General features: G+C 53.9%; 2 protein-coding genes across 2 annotated transcripts in view; both read right to left on the bottom strand.

Moving 5' to 3' along the window:
* Positions 1-23,359, bottom strand: part of ZNF248 (zinc finger protein 248) — a 103,448-nt gene extending 80,089 nt beyond the window's left edge. Inside the window, exon 1 of the mRNA XM_045073834.1 lies at positions 23,331-23,359. The gene's annotated coding sequence lies outside the window, so the exon portion shown is untranslated. The remainder of the gene's footprint in view (positions 1-23,330) is intronic.
* LOC123390206 (zinc finger protein 25-like) overlaps positions 1-24,673 on the bottom strand; it is a 46,458-nt gene extending 21,785 nt beyond the window's left edge. Inside the window, 2 exon segments of the mRNA XM_045073827.1 lie at positions 23,835-24,339; positions 24,467-24,673. Of these exon segments, the coding sequence (XP_044929762.1) occupies positions 23,835-24,339; positions 24,467-24,673 (712 nt within the window).
* Between the last annotated feature and the right edge of the window lie 793 nt (positions 24,674-25,466).

Raw genomic sequence — 25,466 nt, 5'->3', positions numbered from 1 at the left:
GTGCCTATCGATTTTCTCAATTCTCTTCTCTGGAGCTGGCTGCCTCCCTTTCACAGAGATCAGCTTCTTCTCTTTGGCTTTTCCTCTCCACCCTCTGATTCCCCCTCCTGGTTGGATGCCTGTGTTTGTTCGTTTGTCTGGGTGATTTCATTGGGATTTCATGGGGAAGCTGCCTTCCTTAAAGCGCGCCGACGTTCAGAAAACCATACTCTTTCTGAATGCCCATTTCGGACACAGTCCTACAGGGACAACACACAGGTCACACGCCACACTGCTGTCCCTGCATCAGGAGAATCTTGGTGCGACCCAGGCACCACATTTGAGGGGAACGAATTGCCGGTCTCCTCTTCCCAATGGACATGACAAAATCGGAGAGGAAAGGTCAGAGGTTGAAAAGCAGCTGTTCTTAGAAGGAGAGACACTGGAGGATAGCGGGGTGGTCTCATGGGTTGATGTGCAGGGTTTCCCGGGCCGTCTGCTTGATGCCTGGGAGTGCATGGGAACAGGCTGTGCCACCGGGTGGGTGGACAGAACACACGGCAGCTGCACAGTGGACTGTCTGCTGTTCTCAAAGGTACTGCTGGGCTGGGTTCTCCAGGCCCGGCCTAGGGAGGGAGACAGGAGACTGTCCGCTAAACCTAAAGTCTCCAGAGGGGATCAAGAGACCTGAGAGTAGACAGGGGATGCTTGCGAAGAATGAGAGAGCAGGGAGGGACTCACGCCAGCCAGGGTAGCCTCACTTCCATCCAGCCTCCTCAGAGCAGTCCGCACGGCAAGAGCGGAAAACTCAGCATCATCCGTCACCTTCCTGAAACCAACCACTCCCAGCCCATATGGCCAACGCCATGTCCGTTTGTACCATCGACTGCTCCTCGGGACTGGCGAGCTCAAGGCAAGCAAGATCTCGGCCAGGTCCTATGCGACTGTGGGGAGTTTGAAAAAGCTTGGGAGCCAAGCAGAACCCCAGGAGCCTGGGCTGCAACTGGCCTTCAGGACGGCCTTGGGAAAAGGCTACCAGAGAAATCAGAGGACAATGTATCCTTCTGCTGACCTTGCAGAGAGGTGAGGGAACGTGGCTCATGGTACCCGTTCCTGGTCCTTCACTAGGGCCCCACTGAGCAGAAACCACCACCTAGTTGATGTCAGGGCCCCAAACACAGAGGTGAGTGAGGACTGAGGCTGATCTCGTGGCCCTCGCTCTCCCCTACAGACACAGTGGCACAGAGGGATTGGAGACTGTGAGGGAAACTCTTGGATCAGGGATTCAGGACATTTTAGGAGGGGCTGTGTGATGGTGTGAGGAGCTAAGGGATCTCCGGCCACAGGGAAACGACACCTTTCCTGTCCCAGATCCATCCCTCATCACAGTGGCAAGCTGGATGGTGCCTTCGGCACCCTATATTTCAGGGCCCTCCACTCTCCTCCACTGTGGCTTCACAAACAGCCAGCTGTCTAGCTTTCCCTAGGCTGTCCCTTTCTAAACACCTACCGAGCATCTGGGAAGCATCCAGTCCTCCCCTAGGTCCCAGGCACTCTTTGGACTCAATCACTTGGGACACCGTGGTGACACACTAACGTCTAGAACGGAGGGCAGGGATACAGGGCACAGAGGGTTCTGGGGAACACTCTCGGGTAGGTGTGGCTGCTCAATGGATGTGACCGAGGCTATCACGCGTGCTCACGGCGCACTGTCGCGTTTCTGTCCGATCTCTGCTCCATACAAGCCGTTGCCCACGGAACCTGTGGGTGTGGGAGGGGCGGAATTCAGAGCACAGCACATGGTGACTCCTTCCTAAGTCCCATGGAGGAAGGAATGCCTGCTGGGCAGCTGGCGAGTAGGGGCAGGAGACGGATGGACTAGAAGGAATGGACTTCCAATCCCCCATGGGCTCATGACGACAAGGTACCGACACTGTTTTCTATTTCTGTGCGTCTCCCAGAAATCTGTGGGGAGTGTCTCCTCGAGGATGTGGAGACTCCCCCACCCACGCCGCCCGATCCACGAGGACCCAAGAAGAGAGTCTGGATCTCTTTCCACGATGAGGTATACACCATCAAGGACCATGAGGAAGGTACGTTGGGGATTGACTCATTAGGTTTGGGGGGGATGCATTCTTTCCTTCAGTAATACAGACACAAACCGAAGCTTTTAAAAATGCTGAGACACATTGTCCTCTGATTTCACTGGTAGCCATTTCCCTTTATATCGTCCATCCGTCCCCTTTTAAATCCAGAAGTCACTATGAGATTCTCATTCAAACTGGAACTAAGGGGCACAGGAAAAAAGTGTCTAGTAGCTGAAGGGATGGATCTTAGGTCTTTCTGGAACATTCGGGTCCCTCCAGGTCTCCGCAGGAAACATGGTTCTGTGATGGGTAGGAAGGAAGAGACTATGTTTTCTGCCAGGAACGCTGAACAGAAAAATGTTGGGAGTTTGAATCAGCTTGGGAGCCAAGCAGAACCCCAGGAGCCTGGGCTACAACTGGCCTTCAGGATGGCCTTGGGAAATGGCTACCAGTGAAATCAGAGGACAATGGGTCCTTGTGCTGACCTTGCAGAGAGGTGAGGGAACGTGGCTCATGCTACCCGTTCCTGGTCATTCACTAGGGCCCCACTGGGCAGAAGCCAACACCTAGTTGATGTCAGGGCCCCAAACACAGAGGTGAGTCAGGACTGAGGCTGGTCTCAAGGCCCTCGCTCTCCCCTACAGACACAGTGGCACAGAGGGATTGGAGACTGTGAGGGCAGCTCTTGGTTCAGGGCTTCAGGACCTTTTCTCAGGGGCAATGGGTTGGGGTCAGGGGCTTGGGGATATCCGGCCACAGGGAAACGACACCTTTCCTGTCCAAGATGCATCGTTCATCAGGGTGGTGACTCTGGGTGGTGCCTTCGGGACCTTATATTTCAGGGCCCTCCACTCTCCTCCACTGTGGCTTCACACACAGCCAGCTGTCTAGCTGAGTTCCTAGGCAGTCCCTTCCTCAACAACTGCTGAGCATCTGGGAAGCATCCAGTCCTCCCCTAGCTCCCAGGCACTCCTTGGACTCAATCACTTGGGACACTGTGGTGGCACACTAATGTCTAGGCCGGAGGGCAGGGATACAAGGCACAGAGGCTTCTGGGGAACACGGGTAGGTGTGGCTGCTCAATGGATGTGACCGAGGCTATCACGCGTGCTCACGTTCTGTCCGGTCTCTGCTCCATACAAGCCGTTGCCCACGAAACCTGAGGGTGTGGGAGGGGGCGGAATTCAGAGCACAGCACATGGTGACTCCTTCCTACGTCCCACCAGGAGGGAGGAATGCCTCCTGGGCAGCTGTCGAGTAGGGGCAGGAGACGGATGAACTAGAGGGAATGGACTTCCAAACCCCCTATGGGCTCCTGTCGCCAAGGTGCCGACACTGTTCTCTATTTGTGGGTCTCCCAGAAATCTGTGGGGAGTGTCTCCCCGAGGATGTGGAGACTCCCCCAACCACGCCACCCGATCCAAGAGGACCCAAGAAGAGAGTCCGGATCTCTTTCAACGATGAGGTATACACCATCAAGTACCCTGAGAAAGGTACCTTGGGGATTGACTCAATAGGTTGATTGGAGATTCATTCTTTCCTTCAGTAGTACAGACATAACCGAAGATTTTAAAAATGCTGAGACATATTGTCTTCGGGTTTCACAGGTAGCCATTTCCCTCTATGCCGTCCATCCCTCCCCTTTTAAGTCCACAAGGCACGATGAGAACCTCATTCAAACTGGAACTAAGGGGCACAGGAAAAAAGTGTCTAGTAGCTGAAGGGATGGATCTTAGGTCTTTCTGGAACATTCGGGTCCCTCCAGGTCTCCGCAGGAAACATGGTTCTGTGATGGGTAGGAAGGAAGAGACTATGTTTTCTGCCAGGAACGCTGAACAGAAAAATGTTGGGAGTTTGAATCAGCTTGGGAGCCAAGCAGAACCCCAGGAGCCTGGGCTACAACTGGCCTTCAGGACGGCCTTGGGAAATGGCTACCAGTGAAATCAGAGGACAATGGGTCCTTGTGCTGACCTTGCAGAGAGGTGAGGGATCGTGGCTCATGCTACCCGTTCCTGGTCCTTCACTATGGGCCCACTGGGCAGAAACCAACACCTAGTTGATGTCAGGGCCCCAAACACAGAGGTGAGTGAGGACTGAGGCTGGTCTCGTGGCCTGGCTCTCCCCTACAGACACAGTGGCACAGAGGGATTGGAGACTGTGAGGGCAGCTCTTGGTTCAGGGCTTCAGGACCTTTACTCAGGGGCCATGGGTTGGGGTCAGGAGCTGGGGGATCTCCGGCCAAAGGGAAACGATGCCTTTCCTGTCCCAGATCCATCCTTCATCATGGTGGCAACTTGGACGGTCCCTTCGGCACCCTATAGTTTAGGGCCCTCCACTGTCCTGCACTGTGGCTTCACCCACAGCAAGATGTCTAGCTGAGTTCCTAGGCGTTCCCTTCCTCAACACCTGCCGTGCAGCTGGGAAGCATCCAGTCCTCCCCTAGTCCCAGGCACTCCTTGAACTCAATCACTTGGGACACCGTGGTGGCACACTAACGTCTAGGCCAGAGGGCAGGGAAACAGGGCACAGAGGCTTCTGGTGAACACTCTCAGGTAGGTGTGGCTGCTCAATGGATGTGACCGAGGCTATCACGCGTGCTCACGGCGCTCTGTTGCGTTTCTGTCCTGTCTCTGCTCCATACAAGCCGTTGCCCACGGAACCTGTGGGTATGGGAGGGGGCGGAATTCAGAGCACAGCACATGGTGACTCCTTCCTATGTCCCACCTGGAGGGAGGAATGCCTGCTGGGCAGCTGGCGAGTAGGGGCAGGAGACGGATGAACTAGAGGGAATGGACTTCCAAACCCCCTATGGGCTCCTGACGACAAGGTGCCGACACTGTTCTCTATTTCTGTGCGTCTCCCAGAAATCTGTGGGGAGTGTCTCCTCGAGGATGTGGAGACTCCCCCACCCACGCCGCCCGCTCCACGACCACGACGACGCCACCGCAAGAAGAGAGTCCGGTTCTCCCTCCACAATGAGGTCTACACCATTGAGGACACCGAGGAAGGTACCTTGGGGACTGACTCATTACAGTGATTAGAGATGCATTCTGTCGTTCACTAGCACAGACATAATCGAAGCTTTTAAAACTGCTGAGACACATTGTCTTCTGATTTCACTGGTAGCCATTTCCCTCTATGCCCTCCGTCCGTCCCCTTTTAAGTCCACAAGTCACGATGAGATCCTCATTCAAAGTGGAACCAAGGGGCACAGGAACAAAGTGTCTACTAGCTGAAGGGATGGATCTTAGGTCTTTCTGGAACAAACGGGTCCCTCCTGGTCTCCCCAGAAAACATGGTCCTGAGAAGTTAGGAAGGAAGAGACTATGTTTTCCGCCAGGAATGCTGAACAGAAAAATGTTGGGAGTTTGAGTCAGCTTGGGAGCCAAGCAGAACCCCAGGAGCCTGGGCTACAACTGGCCTTCAGGACGGCCTTGGGAAATGGCTACCAGTGAAATCAGAGGACAATGGTTCCTTGTGCTGACCTTGCAGAGAGGTGAGGGTACGTGGCTCATGCTACCCGTTCCTGGTCCTTCACTATGGGCCCACTGGGCAGAAACCAACACCTAGTTGATGTCAGGGCCCCAAACACAGAGGTGAGTGAGGACTGAGGCTGGACTCGTGGCCTTCGCTCTCCCCTACAGACACAGTGGCACAGAGGGATTGGAGACTGTGAGGGCAGCTCTTGGTTCAAGGCTTCTGGACTTTTTCTCAGGGGCTGTGGGTTGGTGTCAGGAGCTGGGGGATCTCCGGCCACAGGGAAACGACGACGTTCCTGTCCCAGATCCATCCTTCCTCAGGGTGGCAACTCTGGACTGTCCCTTCTGCACCCTACATTTCAGGGCCCTCCACTGTCCTGCACTGTGGCTTCACCCACAGCTAGTCATCTAGCTGAGTCCCTAGGCGGTCCGTTCCTCATCACCTGCCCAGCGGCTGAGAAGCATCCAGTCCTCCCCTAGGTACCAGGCCCTCCTTGGACTCAACCACTTGGAACACTGTGGCGGCACACTAACGTCTGGAGGGGAGGGCAGGAGGACAGGGAAACAGGGGTTCTGGGGACAGAGGGTAGGTGTAGCTGCTCAGTGGATGTGACCGGGGCCATCACACGTGCTCAGGGCACTCTGTTGCATGTCTGTACTGTCTCTGCTCCATATAAGCTGTAGCCCAAGGAACCTCTGGGTGTGGGAGGGCCAGAATTCAGAGCACAGCACACGGTGACCTCTTCCTAAGTCCCACTGGAGGGAGGAATGCCTGCTGGGCAGCAGGCGAGTAGGGGGCAGGAGACGGATGGACTAGAAGGAAAGGACTTCCAATCCCCCATGGGCTCCTGACGACAAGGTACCGACACTGCTCTCTATTTCTGTGCGTCTCCCAGAAATCTGTGGGGAGTGTCTCCTCGAGGATGTGGAGACTCCCCCACCCACGCCGCCCGATCCACGAGGACCCAAGAAGAGAGTCCGGATCTCTCTCCACGATGAGGTATACACCAACAAGGACCCCGAGGAAGGTACCTTGGGGATTGACTCATTACAGTGATTAGAGATGCATTCTTTCCTTCAGTAGTACAGACATAACCGAAGCTTTTAAAAATGCTGAGACACATTGTCCTCTGATTTCACTGGTAGCCATTTCCCTTTATGTCCTCCGTCGGTCCCCTTTTAAGTCCACAAGTCACGATGAGATCCTCATTCAAACTGAACCAAGGGGCACAGGAAAAAAGTGTCTACTAGCTGAAGGGATGGATCTTAGGTCTTTCTGGAACACACGGGTCCCTCCAAGTCTCCCCAGGAAACATGGTTCTGAGATGTTAGGAAGGAAGAGACTATGTTTTCCGCCAGGAACGCTGAACAGAAAAATGTTGGGAGTTTGAATCAGCTTGGGAGCCAAGCAGAACCCCAGGAGCCTGGGCTACAACTGGTCTTCAGGACGGCCTTGGGAAATGACTACCAGTGAAATAAGAGGACAATGGGTCCTTGTGCTGACCTTGCAGAGAGGTGAGGGGTCGTGGCTCATGCTACCCGTTCCTGGTCCTTCACTAGGGCCCCACTGGGCAGAAACCACCACCTAGTTGATGTCAGGGCCCCAAACACAGAGGTGAGTGAGGACTGAGGCTGGACTCGTGGCCTTCGCTCTCCCCTACAGACACAGTGGCACAGAGGGATTGGAGACTGTGAGGGCAGCTCTTGGTTCAAGGCTTCAGGACTTTTTCTCAGGGGCTGTGGGTTGGGTGTCAGGGGCTGGGGGATCTCCGGCCACAGGGAAACGACGACGTTCCTGTCCCAGATCCATCCTTCCTCAGGGTGGCAACTCTGGACGGTCCCTTCGGCACCCTACATTTCAGGGCCCTCCACTGTCCTGCACTGTGGCTTCACCCACAGCTAGCGCTCTAGCTGAGTCCCTAGGCGGTCCCTTCCTCATCACCTGCCCAGCAGCTGAGGAAGCATCCAGTCCTCCCCTAGGTACCAGGCCCTCCTTGGACTCAACCACTTGGAACACTGTGGCGGCACACTAACGTCTGGAGGGCCGGAGGACAGGGAAACAGGGCACAGAGGTTCTGGGGTCTCAGGTAGGTGTGGCTGCTCAGTGGATGTGACCGGGGCCATCACGCGTGCTCAGGGCACTCTGTTGCGTGTCTGTACTGTCTCTGCTCCATACAAGCTGTAGCCCACGGAACCTCTGGGTGTGGGAGGGGGCAGAATTCAGAGCACAGCACACGGTGACCTCTTCCTAAGTCCCACTGGAGGGAGGAATCCCTGCTGGGCAGCAGGCGAGTAGGGGGGGCAGGAGACGGATGGACTAGAAGGAAAGGACTTCCAAACCCCCTATGGGCTCCTGACGACAAGGTGCCGACACTGTTCTCTATTTCTGTGCGTCTCCCAGAAATCTGTGGGGAGTGTCTCCTCGAGGATGTGGAGACTCCCCCACCCACGCCGCCCCGATCCACGACCACGACGACGACCCAAGAAGAGAGTCCGGTTCTCTCTCCACAATGAGGTCTACACCATTGAGGACACCGAGGAAGGTACCTTGGGGATTGACTCATTACAGTGATTAGAGATGCATTCTTTCCTTCAGTAGTACAGACATAACCGAAGCTTTTAAAAATGCTGAGACACACATGTCCTCTGATTTCACTGGTAGCCATTTCCCTCTATGTCCTCCGTCCGTCCGTCCCCTTTTAAGTCCACAAGTCACGATGAGATCCTCATTCAAACTGGAACCAAGGGGCACAGGAAAAAAGTGTCTACTAGCTGAAGGGATGGATCTTAGGTCTTTCTGGAACACACGGGTCCCTCCAGGTCTCCCCAGGAAACATGGTCCTGAGATGTTAGGAAGGAAGAGACTATGTTTTCCGCCAGGAACGCTGAACAGAAAAATGTTGGGAGTTTGAATCAGCTTGGGAGCCAAGCAGAACCCCAGGAGCCTGGGCTACAACTGGCCTTCAGGACGGCCTTGGGAAATGGCTACCAGTGAAATCAGAGGACAATGGGTCCTTGTGCTGACCTTGCAGAGAGGTGAGGGTACGTGGCTCATGCTACCCGTTCCTGGTCCTTCACTATGGGCCCACTGGGCAGAAACCAACACCTAGTTGATGTCAGGGCCCCAAACACAGAGGTGAGTGAGGACTGAGGCTGGTCTCGTGGCCCTCGCTCTCCCCTACAGACACAGTGGCACAGAGGGATTGGAGACTGTGAGGGCAGCTCTTGGTTCAGGGCTTCAGGACCTTTTCTCAGGGGCCATGGGTTGGGGTCAGGGGATGGGGGATTTCCGGCCACAGGGAAACGATGCCTTTCCTGTCCCAGATACATCCTTCATCATGGTGGCAACTCTGGACGGTCCCTTCGGCACCCTATAGTTTAGGGCCCTCCACTGTCCTGCACTGTGGCTTCACCCACAGCAAGATGTCTAGCTGAGTTCCTAGGCGTTCCCTTCCTCAACACCTGCCGAGCAGCTGGGAAGCATCCAGTCCTCCCCTAGGTCCCAGGCACTCCTTGGACTCAACCACTTGGAACACTGTGGCGGCACACTAACTAACGTCTAGGCCGGAGGGCAGGACAGGGAAACAGGGCACAGAGGGTTCTGGGGAACACTCTCAGGTAGGTGTGGCTGCTCAATGGATGTGACCGAGGCTATCACGCGTGCTCACGGCGCTCTGTTGCATTTCTGTCCTGTCTCTGCTCCATACAAGCTGTAGCCCACGGAACCTGTGGGTGTGGGAGGGGGCGGAATTCAGAGCACAGCACACGGTGACCTCCTTCCTAAGTCCCACCTGGAGGGAGGAATGCCTGCTGGGCAGCTGGCGAGTAGGGGGCAGGAGACGGATGAGACTAGAGGGAATGGACTTCCAAACCCCCCCATGGGCTCCTGACGACAAGGTGCCGACACTGTTCTCTATTTCTGTGCGTCTCCCAGAAATCTGTGGGGAGTGTCTCCTCGAGGATGTGGAGACTCCCCCACCCACGCAGCCCGCTCCACGACCACGACGACGATGCCACCCAAGAAGAGAGTCCGGTTCTCCCTCCACAATGAGGTCTACACCATTGAGGACCCCGAGGAAGGTACCTTGGGGATTGACTCATTACAGTGATTGGAGATGCATTTGGTCGTTCACTAGCACAGACATAAGCAAAGCTTTTAAAACTGCTGAGACACATTGTCCTCTGATTTCACTGGTAGCCATTTCCCTCTATGCCATCGGTCCATCCCCTTTAAGTCCACAAGTCACGATGAGATCCTCATTCAAACTGGAACCAAGGAGCACAGGAAAAAAGTGTCTACTAGCTGAAGGGATGGATCTTACGTCTTTCTGGAACACACGGGTCCCTCCAGGTCTCCCCAGGAAACATGGTTCTGAGATGTTAGGAAGGAAGAGACTATGTTTTCCGCCAGGAACGCTGAACAGAAAAATGTAGGGAGTTTGAATCAGCTTGGGAGCCAAGCAGAACCCCAGGAGCCTGGGCTACAACTGGCCTTCAGGACGGCCTTGGAAAATGGCTACCAGTGAAATCAGAGGACAATGGGTCCTTGTGCTGACCTTGCAGAGAGGTGAGGGTACGTGGCTCATGCTACCTGTTCCTGGTCCTTCACTATGGGCCCACTGGGCAGAAACCAACCACCTAGTTGATGTCAGGGCTCCAAACACAGAGGTGAGTGAGGACTGAGGCTGGACTCGTGGCCTTCGCTCTCCCCTACAGACACAGTGGCACAGAGGGATTGGAGACTGTGAGGGCAGCTCTTGGTTCAGGGCTTCAGGACTTTTCCTCAGGGGCTGTGGGTTGGTGTCAGGAGCTGGGGGATCTCCGGCCACAGGGAAACGACGACGTTCCTGTCCCAGATCCATCCTTCCTCAGGGTGGCAACTCTGGACGGTCCCTTCGGCACCCTATAGTTTAGGGCCCTCCACTGTCCTGCACTGTGGCTTCACCCACAGCTAGCAATCTAGCTGAGTCCCTAGGCGGTCCGTTCCTCATCACCTGCCCAGCGGCTGAGAAGCATCCAGTCCTCCCCTAGGTACCAGGCCCTCCTTGGACTCAACCACTTGGAACACTGTGGCGGCACACTAACGTCTGGAGGGCCGGAGGACAGGGAAACAGGGCACAGAGGGTAGGTAGGTGGCTGCTCAGTGGATGTGACCGGGGCCATCACGCGTGCTCAGGGCACTCTGTTGCATGTCTGTACTGTCTCTGCTCCATATAAGCTGTATCCCACGGAACCTCTGGGTGTGGGAGGGGGGCAGAAATTCAGAGCACAGCACACGGTGACCTCTTCCTAAGTCCCACTGGAGGGAGGAATGCCTGCTGGGCAGCAGGCGAGTAGGGGGCAGGAGACGGATGGACTAGAAGGGAAAGGACTTCCAATCCCCCATGGGCTCCTGACGACAAGGTACCGACACTGCTCTCTATTTCTGTGCGTCTCCCAGAAATCTGTGGGGAGTGTCTCCTCGAGGATGTGGAGACTCCCCCACCCACGCCGCCCGATCCACCACGACGACCCAAGAAGAGAGTCCGGATCTCTCTCCTCCACGATGAGGTATACACCAACAAGGACCCCGAGGAAGGTACCTTGGGGATTGACTCATTACAGTGATTAGAGATGCATTCTTTCCTTCAGTAGTACAGACATAACCGAAGCTTTTAAAAATGCTGAGACACATTGTCCTCTGATTTCACTGGTAGCCATTTCCCTTTATGTCCTCCGTCGGTCCCCTTTTAAGTCCACAAGTCACGATGAGATCCTCATTCAAACTGGAACCAAGGGGCACAGGAAAAAAGTGTCTACTAGCTGAAGGGATGGATCTTAGGTCTTTCTGGGACAAACGGGTCCCTCCTGGTCTCCCCAGGAAACATGGTCCTGAGATGTTAGGAAGGAAGAGACTATCTTTTCCGCCAGGAACGCTGAACAGAAAAATGTTGGGAGTTTGAATCAGCTTGGGAGCCAAGCAGAACCCCAGGAGCCTGGGCTACAACTGGCCTTCAGCACGGCCTTGGGAAATGGCTACCAGTGAAATCAGAGGACAATGGGTGTTGTCCTGACCTTGCAGAGAGGTGAGGGTACGTGGCTCAATGCTACCCGTTCCTGGTCCTTCACTATGGGCCCACTGGGCAGAAACCAACACCTAGTTGATGTCAGGGCCCCAAACACAGACGACGTGAGTGAGGATTGAGGCTGGACTCGTGGCCCTCGCTCTCCCCTACAGACACAGTGGCACAGAGGGATTGGAGACTGTGAGGGCAGCTCTTGGTTCAGGGCTTCAGGACCTTTTCTCTCAGGGCCATGGGTTGGGGTCAGGGGCTGGGGGATCTCCGGCCACAGGGAAACGACGCCTTTCCTGTCCCAGATCCATCCTTCCTCAGGGTGGCAACTCTGGACGGTCCCTTCGGCACCCTATAGTTTAGGGCCCTCCACTGTCCTGCACTGTGGCTTCACCCACAGCAAGATGTCTAGCTGAGTTCCTAGGCGTTCCCTTCCTCAATCACCTGCCGAGCAGCTGGGAAGCATCCAGTCCTCCCCTAGGTCCCAGGCCCTCCTTGGACTCAATCACTTGGAACACCGTGGTGGCACACTAACGTCTAGGCCGGAGGGCAGGGAAACAGGGCCCAGAGGGTTCTGGGGAACACTCTCAGGTAGGTTTGGCTGCTCAATGGATGTGACCGAGGCTATCACGCGTGCTCACGGCGCTCTTTTGCGTTTCTGTCCTGTCTCTGCTCCATACAAGCCGTTGCCCACGGAACCTGTGGGTGTGGGAGGGGGCGGAATTCAGAGCACAGCACATGGTGACTCCTTCCTACGTCCCACCTGGAGGGAGGAATGCCCTGCTGGGCAGCTGGCGAGTAGGGGGCAGGAGACGGATGAACTAGAGGGAATGGACTTCCAAACCCCCTATGGGCTCCTGACGACAAGGTGCCGACACTGTTCTCTATTTCTGTGCGTCTCCCAGAAATCTGTGGGGAGTGTCTCCTCGAGGATGTGGAGACTCCCCCACCCACGCCGCCCGCTCCACGACCAAGACGACGCCACCGCAAGAAGAGAGTCCGGTTCTCCCTCCACAATGAGGTCTACACCATTGAGGACACCGAGGAAGGTACCTTGGGGATTGACTCATTACGGTGATTGGAGACGCATTCTGTCGTTCACTAGCACAGACATAACCGAAGCTTTTAAAACTGCTGAGACACACTGTCTTCTGATTTCACTGGTAGCCATTTCCCTCTATGCCGTCCGTCAGTCCCCTTTTAAGTCCACAAGTCACGATGAGATCCTCATTCAAAGTGGAACCAAGGGGCACAGGAAAAAAGCGTCTACTAGCTGAAGGGATGGATCTTAGGTCTTTCTGGAACACACGGGTCCCTCCAGGTCTCCCCAGGAAACATGGTCCTGAGATGTTAGGAAGGAAGAGACTATGTTTTCCGCCACGAACGCTGAACAGAAAAATGTTGGGAGTTTGAATCAGCTTGGGAGCCAAGCAGAACCCCAGGAGCCTGGGCTACAACTGGCCTTCAGGACGGCCTTGGGAAATGGTTACCAGTGAAATCAGAGGACAATGGTTCCTTGTGCTGACCTTGCAGAGAGGTGAGGGTACGTGGCTCATGCTACCCGTTCCTGGTCCTTCACTATGGGCCCACTGAGTAGAAACCACCACGTAGTTGATGTCAGGGCCCCAAACACAGAGGTGAGTGAGGACTGAGGCTGGACTCGTGGCCCTCGCTCTCCCCTACAGACACAGTGGCACAGAGGGATTGGAGACTGTGAGGGCAGCTCTTGGTTCAAGGCTTCAGGACTTTTTCTCAGGGGCTGTGGGTTGGTGTCAGGGGCTGGGGGATCTCCGGCCACAGGGAAACGACGACGTTCCTGTCCCAGATCCATCCTTCCTCAGGGTGGCAACTCTGGACGGTCCCTTCTGCACCCTACATTTCAGGGCCCTCCACTGTCCTGCACTGTGGCTTCACCCACAGCTAGCAATCTAGCTGAGTCCCTAGGCGGTCCGTTCCTCATCACCTGCCCAGCGGCTGAGAAGCATCCAGTCCTCCCCTAGGTACCAGGCCCTCCTTGGACTCAACCACTTGGAACACTGTGGCGGCACACTAACGTCTGGAGGGCCGGAGGACAGGGAAACAGGGCACAGAGGGTAGGTGTGGCTGCTCAGTGGATGTGACCGGGGCCATCACGCGTGCTCAGGGCACTCTGTTGCATGTCTGTACTGTCTCTGCTCCATATAAGCTGTATCCCACGGAACCTCTGGGTGTGGGAGGGCCAGAATTCAGAGCACAGCACACGGTGACCTCTTCCTAAGGCCCACTGGAGGGAGGAATGCCTGCTGGGCAGCAGGCGAGTAGGGGGCAGGAGACGGATGGACTAGAAGCAAAGGACTTCCAATCCCCCATGGGCTCCTGACGACAAGGTACCGACACTGCTCTCTATTTCTGTGCGTCTCCCAGAAATCTGTGGGGAGTGTCTCCTCGAGGATGTGGAGACTCCCCCACCCACGCCGCCCGATCCACGAGGACCCAAGAAGAGAGTCCGGATCTCTCTCCACGATGAGGTATACACCAACAAGGACCCCGAGGAAGGTACCTTGGGGATTGACTCATTACAGTGATTAGAGATGCATTCTTTCCTTCAGTAGTACAGACATAACCGAAGCTTTTAAAAATGCTGAGACACATTGTCCTCTGATTTCACTGGTAGCCATTTCCCTTTATGTCCTCCGTCGGTCCCCTTTTAAGTCCACAAGTCACGATGAGATCCTCATTCAAACTGAACCAAGGGGCACAGGAAAAAAGTGTCTACTAGCTGAAGGGATGGATCTTAGGTCTTTCTGGAACACACGGGTCCCTCCAAGTCTCCCCAGGAAACATGGTTCTGAGATGTTAGGAAGGAAGAGACTATGTTTTCCGCCAGGAACGCTGAACAGAAAAATGTTGGGAGTTTGAGTCAGCTTGGGAGCCAAGCAGAACCCCAGGAGCCTGGGCTACAACTGGTCTTCAGGACGGCCTTGGGAAATGACTACCAGTGAAATAAGAGGACAATGGGTCCTTGTGCTGACCTTGCAGAGAGGTGAGGGGTCGTGGCTCATGCTACCCATTCCTGGTCCTTCACTATGGGCCCACTGAGCAGAAACCACCACCTAGTTGAAGTCAGGGCCCCAAATACAGAGGTGAATGAGGACTGAGGCTGGTCTCGTGGCCCTCGCTCTCCCCTAAGGACACAGTGTCACAGAGGGATTGGAGACTGTGAGGGCAGCTCTTGGTTCAGGGCTTCAGGACCTTTTCTCAGGGGCCATGGGTTGGGGTCAGGGGCTGGGGGATCTCCGGCCACAGGGAAACGATGCCTTTCCTGTCCCAGATCCATCCTTCATCAGGGTGGCAACTCTGGACGGTCCCTTCTGCACCCTATAGTTTAGGGCCCTCCACTGTCCTGCACTGTGGCTTCACCCACAGCAAGATGTCTAGCTGAGTTCCTAGGCGTTCCCTTCCTCAATACCTGCCGAGCAGCTGGGAAGCATCCAGTCCTCCCCTAGGTACCAGGCACTCCTTGGACTCAACCACTTGGAACACCGTGGCGGCACACTAACGTCTGGAGGGCCGGAGGGCAGGGAAACAGGGCCCAGAGGGTTCTGGGGAACACTCTCAGTGTAGGTGTGCTGCTCAATGGATGTGACCGGGGCCATCACGCGTGCTCAGGGCACTCTGTTTTGCGTGTCTGTCCTGTCTCTGCTCCATACAAGCTGTTGCCCACGGAACCTCTGGGTGTGGGAGGGGGCGGAATTCAGAGCACAGCACATGGTGACCTCCTTCCTAAGTCCCACTGGAGGGAGGAATCCCTGCTGGGCAGCTGGCGAGTAGGGGGCAGGAGACGGATGAGCTAGAGGGAATGGACTTCCAAACCCCATATGGGCTCCTGACGACAAGGTGCCGACACTGTTCTCTATTTCTGTGCGTCTCCCAGAAATCTGTGGGGAGTGTCTCCTCGAGGATGTGGAGACTCCCCCACCCACGCAGCCCGCTCCACGACCACGACGAGGCCACCCAAGAAGAGAGTCCGGTTCTCTCTCCACAATGAGGTATACACCATTGAAGGACCCCGAGGAAGGTACCTTGGGGATTGACTCATTACAGTGATTAGAGATGCATTCTTTCCTTCAGTAGTACAGACATAACGAAGCTTTTAAAAAATGCTGAGACACATTGTCCTCTGATTTCACTGGTAGCCATTTCCCTCTATGTCCTCCGTCCGTCCCCTTTTAAGTCCACAAGTCACGATGAGATCCTCATTCAAACTGAACCAAGGGGCACAGGAAAAAAGTGTCTACTAGCTGAAGGGATGGATCTTAGGTCTTTCTGGAACAAACGGGTCCCTCCTGGTCTCCCCAGGAAACATGGTCCTGAGATGTTAGGAAGGAAGAGACTATGTTTTCCGCCAGGAACGCTGAACAGAAAAATGTTGGGAGTTTGAATCAGCTTGGGAGCCAAGCAGAACCCCAGGAGCCTGGGCTACAACTGGCCTTCAGGACGGCCTTGGGAAATGGCTACCAGTGAAATCAGAGGACAATGGGTCCTTGTGCTGACCTTGCAGAGAGGTGAGGGTACGTGGCTCATGCTACCCGTTCCTGGTCCTTCACTATGGGCCCACTGGGCAGAAACCAACACCTAGTTGATGTCAGGGCCCCAAACACAGAGGTGAGTGAGGACTGAGGCTGGTCTCATGGCCCTCGCTCTCCCCTACAGACACAGTGGCACAGAGGGATTGGAGACTGTGAGGGCAGCTCTTGGTTCAGGGCTTCAGGACTTTTTCTCAGGAGCTGTGGGTTGGTGTCAGGGGCTGGGGGATCTCCGGCCACAGGGAAACGACGACGTTCCTGTCCCAGATCCATCCTTCCTCAGGGTGGCAACTCTGGACGGTCCCTTCTGCACCCTACATTTCAGGGTCCTCCACTGTCCTGCACTGTGGCTTCACCCACAGCTAGCCATCTAGCTGAGTCCCTAGGCGGTCCGTTCCTCATCACCTGCCCAGCGGCTGAGAAGCATCCAGTCCTCCCCTAGGTACCAGGCCCTCCTTGGACTCAACCACTTGGAACACTGTGGCGGCACACTAACGTCTGGAGGGCCGGAGGACAGGGAAACAGGGCACAGAGGGTAGGTGTGGCTGCTCAGTGGATGTGACCGGGGCCATCACGCGTGCTCAGGGCACTCTGTTTTGTGTCTGTACTGTCTCTGCTCCATATAAGCTGTAGCCCACGGAATCTCTGGGTGTGGGAGGGCCAGAATTCAGAGTACAGCACACGGTGTCCTCTTCCTAAGTCCCACTGGAGGGAGGAATCCCTGCTGGGCAGCAGGCGAGTAGGGGGCCAGGAGACAGATGGACTAGAAGGAAAGGACTTCCAAACCCCCTATGGGCTCCTGACGACAAGGTGCCGACACTGTTCTCTATTTCTGTGCGTCTCCCAGAAATCTGTGGTGAGTGTCTCCTCGAGGATGTGGAGACTCCCCCACCCACGCCGCCCGCTCCACGACCACGACGACGCCACCGCAAGAAGAGAGTCCGGTTCTCCCTCCACAATGAGGTCTACACCATTGAGGACACCGAGGAAGGTACCTTGGGGATTGACTCATTACGGTGATTGGAGACGCATTCTGTCGTTCACTAGCACAGACATAACCGAAGCTTTTAAAACTGCTGAGACACACTGTCTTCTGATTTCACTGGTAGCCATTTCCCTCTATGCCGTCCGTCCGTCCCCTTTTAAGTCCACAAGTCACGATGAGATCCTCATTCAAAGTGGAACCAAGGGGCACAGGAAAAAAGTGTCTACTAGCTGAAGGGATGGATCTTAGGTCTTTCTGGAACACACGGGTCCCTCCAGGTCCCCCAAGGAAACATGGTTCTGAGATGGGTAGGAAGGAAAAGACTTTGTTTTCTGCCAAGAACGCTTAACAGATAAATGGAACAGAATAGGACAGGAGGTTCCACTATGTCCCTCCTTCACATCTGCCCATTAGCCACATCTTACATGGGTGTGCTACGTATCCTCAAAGGAACAAAACGACCTCACCACATTTGGCAACTCAAGTACCTAGTACATTTCACGTGGTTACCGTTCTACAAATGCGGCCAATGCATTTGGTGACGTCTTCTCATTCTGGAAACAGACAGATATCTGCGTACTAATGTCTCAAACAGCTGGGTTCCCAATAGCCCCAGAGAGTCACTGCCCCCAAATCCATCGCGGGAGGAAAGAACACATTCAGTGGCATCCATACATATCATAGAGTGCAATTTAGGCGTAAGAAGAACCTAAGTTTTCCAATATTTTACAAAACAGATAGAACCTGGAAACTCTACATGCATTTTGAAAGCAAGCACACAAGGAAAGAGGTACATTACACGATCCCAGGCTTTGAGGACACTCCAGTAGGCACATTCGTAGACCCAGAAAGTGGAAGGGACTGTGGAGGGAGGAAATGGGGAGGGCCGGTCATGTCGTCACGGGTACAGAGGTGCCATGAGATAGGATGGCAACATTTTCCCCATAGATGGCAGTGCGGTCTACAAAGTATCATGGATGTCAGCAGTGTCACTGAACGGACACATACTAACAAATACAACCCGTCCCCAGTACTTAGATTCCATCACCGAAAAACCCACTACTCCAAGGCACGATAGAGGAGCCATAGGGTCACATAGCAGAGGTGCAGGGGAGACAGCTGAACAGGCCCCATGACCAGCTGAAGAAGTGGCAAGCTGGCTTGGCTGCACAGTGGGCAGGAGGGCTCAGGGGACTGCGCCCTGAAACCCAGGGTGCCGTGAGTGTTTCCCAGACATACGCTGAGAGTTCCCACTGATAACATCCCCTCCGTTAGAAAGCCAAGACCCCATTTCCCTTTTCCATCCTGCTCCCCTCCTCTGTGTTTCTGTGTATACCACTGCGTTCTGTGTACACCACTGTGTACTGCGTCCACCACTGTGTCCACCACTGTTGGCCCACTGGCAAGTCAGGCCTTGCTTGGTCACCCTTCACGTCCATTCCCTCTGGCCCCGCATCTACATCCAGCAGACTTAACTCCCCAAGTCATTCCTGAGTAGCGCAGCCAATGTCCTGACAGCTCCTCTCTGTTCTCCTAGACCCTGTGGAGAACCAGTCCAAGGACCTTCCTAGGAGCTGGACAAAGGAAGGTCCCCCAACTCTCCCTGAGGTAAGCTTGCCTCTCTGATTTCTCAGAGACACAAATGGTGCTTCCTTGATTTCTTCCATCAGTGGAGTTTGATGAACATCTGGCACTTTACCTCCCAGGGGAAGGGGGCAGCAGTCTCCCCTCGTGGAGGAATGCTGGGTCTGACCTCTTACACACAGTGGACCCAAAAAGGGTGAGGACACAGGACAGCCTCAGTTACAAACTCCACGGGACCAAACACCTTCTTCAGCAGAAAAGGTTTCTCCTTGAAAGAGAACGTTCTGTCTGTTGATCAGAATGGACTTCGGAGATTGAATGATGCTCCAGCATCATTCAAATGGTCCTCTTGAACTCAGGTGGGAGGACATGGACTCAACTATGGGACCTCATCCAATTTACTGCCTGAAGTCCTCCCCAAACCAAAGAGCTGGCCCAACAGAGGACAGGATGCTGGGATCCTCACTGTGTTTCCTTTTCCCCAATCGCAGGTAGACGCTGGGAGCAAGGACAGCTGTATATATTTAAGACCATCGGGCTCTGGGAGGAAATCTAGAGTACACAGAAGCCTGCCCCCTGATTCTGGGTTCCAACAAGGAATGGGGTTTGGGGGATACTGACCGAGACTGTCCGGTGAGGCACGGTCACCACGTCTTACAGGGCCTGGAAGAACTCATACATAGGGAAGGGGTGATCTGTGTGCACGTGGGATGAAGGCCATGTGTGCATGGGTGTGTGCATGGGTGTGTGTGTGTGTGTCCCCATGGGTTATGCTTGTGAACACGACTGTGTGCCTTTCCCAGGAGATATTTCTCACACTTCCATCACAATCACAGTGTCCCCCTTCCAAAACACTCTCATCACCCTGGCACACTTTACATACTCCTTCCCCTACTCCCCACAGCTGTACCTGGAGGACCTTTCCTCTGATTTCCTGGGATGGGCATGGTGCGGAGATGAAGGGTCCAAACCCTTGACCTCCTACTTGGAAAGCCAAGATTGGAGCTCAGGTTCCAATCTGAAAGTTGCTCTGGCCTACCCACATGTGTTAGTCCCTCAGCCAGGGGGACATGCTGTACCATGGGTGCTAGCTAGCAAAGGGCCATCAACATCTGTGCACACAGCCAAATACCTAGATTCTATGATGGTCCCCGAAAGGACCCAACATAACACAGTGGCTTTCATGGACACAGAAGCCAGGGCAAGCTTAGAAGCCCACCTTAAAGATTACAGGCTGGTCCCTGGAGTCAAGTGCACAGAGAAAAGCCACATCCTCATGCTCAAGCCCACATGGCTGGAAAGCGTGTGGACCGTGGAGGACAGAACAGGGCAACATCGGTCATAGCCGGTCTCAGTGTGTACACACGACCGGCCAAAGGCAGAAAAGCATCATGGAGGGAACTGACTGTACTTAGTGATTTCCCTAAGCCTCAGGAAGGTTCAAATTCTCTAAGCACACACTCAAACACCACTGGCCAATAGGAAATCAAGGTGAAGCTTGGGTGGAAGCTTTGGACCCAACACCCCCAGAGCAAATCTCCTGCAAAGCAGGCCTACAGCCTATCAGCACACACTCCAAGACTCCTCTGTGTAAGCAACTTCCCACTGGTCAGAACACCTGGGAGGGTTTGGACAGCCACTGTCTTCAGGGGAAACACGCACAAACGCGCGTGCGCGCGCGCGCGCACACACACACACACACACACACACACACACGGGACAGCTCAAAAATAGTGGAAGGAATCTATCACACTCATCCATGGTGCTGGCTGTTTACGGAAGCTAGAAAGAATACTATCAGGATATTGAAGGCTTGGTTACTATCAAGTAAAGACAATTGAGAGTCTCCTGGTGGAATGTTACATTCCTGCTATCAAGCATCCTTGTTAATGAGATTTAGGTTTAGAAGAAATTTAACTTCATTTACTTTTCCTTCTACCTCCGCCTCCTTCGGTTTTTTATGGAGGGGAGGGTGACATTAGGGCTTGAGGAACTGAGTTCTGTGTCTTTGGAAATTGGGCTATTGATAAGGTAACTTCTTTGTTGTAATCTCAAGGACATTTGCAAACCAAGGGAGACTCCTGTCTTGCAGGATTGTGATCTCAGCAAGTTAACTATTTATCGTTTTATGGCAGTCAGGGGTGCCTGAGGAATGCTACACATATGGAGGGCAGCGGGTGGAGGGGGGATGCAAGGCGCCAGCTTTTGCTTTGTCCTCAGCCAGCCTCCTGCTCCCTCATCATTCCCCCCTGAACAATTTTGACCCTTAAGTCTTTAAGGTGGTTGAAGGTGGAAGGTCTCATTTTCTGTAACTTCTTCATGCTGAATAGGGGCGTAGAGCTGTCCCTACCTGCTCTGGTCAATATTGATCAGGGTAGGAACATCTAAGGGAGTTACGAAAGGTGGAGGCAGCTGAATCCAGCGCTAACAGTGAAGAGGCGTTCTCTTGCGCAACAAGGATCATCTGTCATGGTGAAGTCATTGTAGCAAAGGAGTCTCGGCACCAAGTAGAGAAACATGGAACAAAGCAACATATTAAGGTTAATAAGGTGATAAGAATGAGAAGCCCGAAAAGGAGATTTGGCCATAGTCCTCCTTCAAACAGGAACTTAACCATTCACTGAGAGAGAGAGAAGGATCTTGTAGGGCCTTAATTTGGGTATTCATATCTTTTATTAGTAGGGCCTTAATTTGGGTATTCATATCTTTTATTAGTCCTGTGACATTTTTGTGATAGTCTGGGATGTACACACAACATTCTGTCTTGATAATTGCACCCTGTGCCACCTGGGCTGCTGTCAGGACATCTAAGGCCATCCTATTTTGTAGGACTGCCTTGAGTATCTGTGACACTTCGGTATTAAGCAGGGAGATGCTATTTAGTGAATCATTGAGTGCCTTTGTAGTATATTTATTAATGGCTTCTACATGCCACATGACATCCTCTAGTCCCGCAGATGGAACAAAAATGGATGCTAAGTTATCATACCATTTAAAAACAGATCACGTCCATCTTTGTGTCAAGTTGGGGAGATTAGCTGGAGTGGTGATGGTTTTAGTAATGTGCCCATGAATCCAGGCAAATCCTAAAGTACAGCGACCTATCCACCCTGGAGGAAGCCAGGCCCACAGGTTAGTTCCACATATCCAGTGGGTTCCATTTGGAGCTGGCCATCTGATGCCAGGTCGCCTGGCCCAGTAGGTAGCAAACCAGTCAGTAGCCTGAAGTACTATTATTTGGGAACACATTTCTAGTGATAGCCATCCCAGATATCGTGCGTTCTTTGCCCAAGTATCACTCATATGATTTCTTTGTTGCCAGCATAAAACTGCCTTTTGACTGAGCCTTCCAATCGTGAGTGTAAGCCACAGATATGTATCCCAGATTTGATATATGCCATCTTCAGTATAGCGGTAAGGAGGGTTTTTGTAACTTGGGACCATATTTGATTGGGGAGTAATGGCTTGATAGCAATCCCCTTTCCTTCCAAATAGCTCCATGGGCATGTAGTACCAGGAAAGCATATTTGGAGTCAGTATAAATGTTACTTCTTAGGCTTTGGCAACTGCAAAGTGCTAGTGAGCACTATGGCATACCTAGCTTATCTTAATTTTTTCTATGAAAACTATTGTCATCAGAAAACCAACTGTCATTCGTATTTTTAACAGGGGCATCTTAAATCTGGACAAATAGAGTAAGCAAGATCAATAACCTTTTTTGCTCTATAGAGAAAGAAGTACAGTGGTCAGGTTCAGGCATATAGGTAACTAGGTTTAAAGTTTGACAAGTTTTAAGTATTATTTCTGGCATATATGTTAGTGTAGCCCAGTATTTAATAAGTTGGCCTCCATCATCCATTGGTGGCCTTTGGTTTCTAAGACAAATCTGGACCTTATGTGACATCATTACAGTCAAGGACTGTCCCATAGTGAGCTTTGAGGCTCTTTTATAGGAGGGCTGTTCCATAGTAAGCTTTGAGGCTCCTTTTATTAGGGCTGTTCTATGCTTAGCTAAAGCATCTGTTTGCAATTGCACCTCAACAGAGGTGGCTCTAGGATAAATATGACTTAGGGATGAAACCAAAGTGCTCAGAATAATCACGTCGACTATTCGGCCAGAGCAACTCATTCACATCAGACACCCTGCCTGGTTCTCCTACAACCTCGCCCCTCCTAGGAAGCCCGGCCCACTTAAGAGGCGCGCGCGCACACACACACGTATCACAACGCCAAGCGTGCACGCAGGTCGCAAAAGCGCACTCATCCCTACCCGCAGCCCCACCCCCTCCCCGTGGGTCCGGCGCACACGTCACGCATGCAAACTCCCCACCCGTGGCTGCAGGACGGCACAGCCAGCTTAGCGCTGCAGCCAGACACCTGCGGGCCTTGGGAACCCAAGAGCCAACGTTCCCACTCCGGATCCTGGTCCCTCACGTAGAGACGCCCCCGCTCGCTTTCCTTCAACTCTGCAGGCTGATCAAACGCCTGGGGCCTCTGACCCACAACCCGGCACCCCCGCCCCCGCCGGACCTCCGTTCCGCACGGGGCCCGTTAGGCACTCGCCCCCATCCCCCGGGACTCACCCATAACTCCCTCACCTCGTGAACCCGGAAGCCAGAGAAGGTTTCTCACGAGGGGCTGGAGGCCGGGGAAGAACAAGCCAGGAGACGGTGGGGATGCACAGACGCAGAGGGAGGGAGCGGCGCGGGCGGCGGCTAGGAGCTGGAGGCCGGTAACGGTGGAGCGGGGAGGGGGGGCGGGGGAATGCACATGCGCAGAGGGAGGGAGCGGTGCGGCGGCGGCGAGGAGCTGGAGGCCGGTAACGGTGGAGCGGGGAGAAGGCGGGGATGCACATGCGCAGAGGGAGGGAACGGCGGGGCAGCGGCGAGGAGCGGGAGGCCGGGAAAGGTCTAGCGGGGAGGAGAAGGCGGGGACGCACTTGCCTAGAGGGAGGCAGCGGCGAGGAGCTGGAGGCGGGTGAAGGACCAGCAGGGAGGAGAAGGCGGGGACGCACCTCTGCAGAGGGAGGGAGCGGCGGCGCGGGGCGTCCAGGAGCTGGAGGCGGGGAACGGACGAGCGGGGAGGAGAAGGCGGGGACGCACCTGTGCAGAGGGAGGGAGCGGCGCAAAGGTGGCGAGGAGCTGGAGGACGGTAACGGACCAGCCGGGAGGAGAAGACGGGGACGCACCTCTGCAGAGGGAGGGAGCGGTGCGGCGGTGGCGAAGAGCTGGTGGCCGGTAACGGTGGAGCGGGGAGGAGAAGGCGGGGATGCACATGCGCAGAGGGAGGGAGCGGCGGGGCAGCGGCAAGGAGCTGGAGGCCGGAAAGGTCTAGCGGGGAGAAGGCGGGGACGCACATGCCTAGAGGGAGGCAGCGGCCAGGAGCTAGAGGCGGGTGAAGGACCAGCCGGGAGGAGAAGGCGGGGACGCACCTCTGCAGATGGAGGGAGCGGCGCAGGGCGGCGAGGAGCAGCTGGAGGCCAAGAACGGAGGAGCGAGGAGGAGAAGAAGGCAGGGAAGCACTTGCGCAGTGGGAGGGAGCGGCGCTGAGAGGTGGCGGCGGGGAGCTAGAACTCTGCTCCTGGCTGCTAGTGCTGGGAAAGTGCGTCTACCCTTAAGAGGGCTATCTCACCCCTCTAAGTCTTAAAAAGTAACTCATCCTACCGAGCTAGCAGGGGTTTAGTGAAGATTAGAGGCGTTTACCATGTGTATCTGGTGCATAAATTATTCAGTACCTCTCTCAAGATTCTCTTTCCCGGTGTACCCCTTGCGCTTTTCTTGAGAAACCAGCTGGAGAGTTTCTGCCCAGTCAGCTGAGCTGAGAGACTGCTGTCGGGAGCCAGGCTTTTGTCCTTGTCCTTCAACCAAATTTTAGACGCAAGCCAAGAGAAGGGATGCTGTGTTTGGATTTCATCTCTGTACCCGCTATCTGTGACCGGCATGGTTATTCTCGAATGAGAAAAGCAGCAAGCTAGCAATTCGGTATTAATACTAAAAACCGTTCATGTGTAAAAAAACTGTCCATATACCAAACTTGAAGAAAGCACGTTCTCATCTCCTGCAACCTCCCATATACACTTCACGCAACTTCCCCCAATGTTATTTTACAGAGCCATGGTACTGTTATCAAAACTGAGAAAGCAACTCGGGTGCAATTGTATTAACGAAATTACAGAGTTTGTTCAGATTCCGTCAGTTTTTCCACGAATGCCCTTTTACTGATCCAGGATTCTGTCCAGATACCACGATACATTTAATCATCATGTCTGCTCCAACCTGTAAGTTTTTTGGTCTTTCCTTGTCTTTCATGGCATTCACATGATTGAAGAATAGTGGTCAGGTATTGTGAAAAGTGCCTCTGAATTGACGTTTGTCTAATGTTTTCTCCTTATTGGACTGAGGTATATATTTTTAGGAAGAATACCCTTGGAAGGATGTGCCCTACTTGTGTATCAGGTGACACGTGATATCAACGTGATTCGTCTTACTAACCTTTAGTACTTGGTTAAGGTGGTATCAGCGGGGTTTCTGCACTATATATTTAGGATTTTTCCATATCCAGTCTACACTTAAGAGTGGATTGGCTAAGTCCAGTGCACACCCAGGGACAGAGGAAATTCGCTTAGCCCCTTTTCGAATTTATGGTCATATTTTAAAACCACCAGGTGTATTAGTAAATTTGAGGAAAAACTCTCTGAGGCTACCCAAGTATCCTGTTTATATTTATAGTTTTGG

Source organism: Mustela putorius, unplaced genomic scaffold (genome assembly GCF_011764305.1).
Source record: "Mustela putorius furo isolate JIRA1106 unplaced genomic scaffold, ASM1176430v1.1 tig00537291_pilon_pilon_pilon, whole genome shotgun sequence".
Lineage (NCBI taxonomy): Eukaryota > Metazoa > Chordata > Mammalia > Carnivora > Mustelidae > Mustela > Mustela putorius.
The sequence above is the reverse complement of the archived record's forward strand: the minus strand, read 5'-3'. Positions and strand labels throughout refer to the sequence as shown.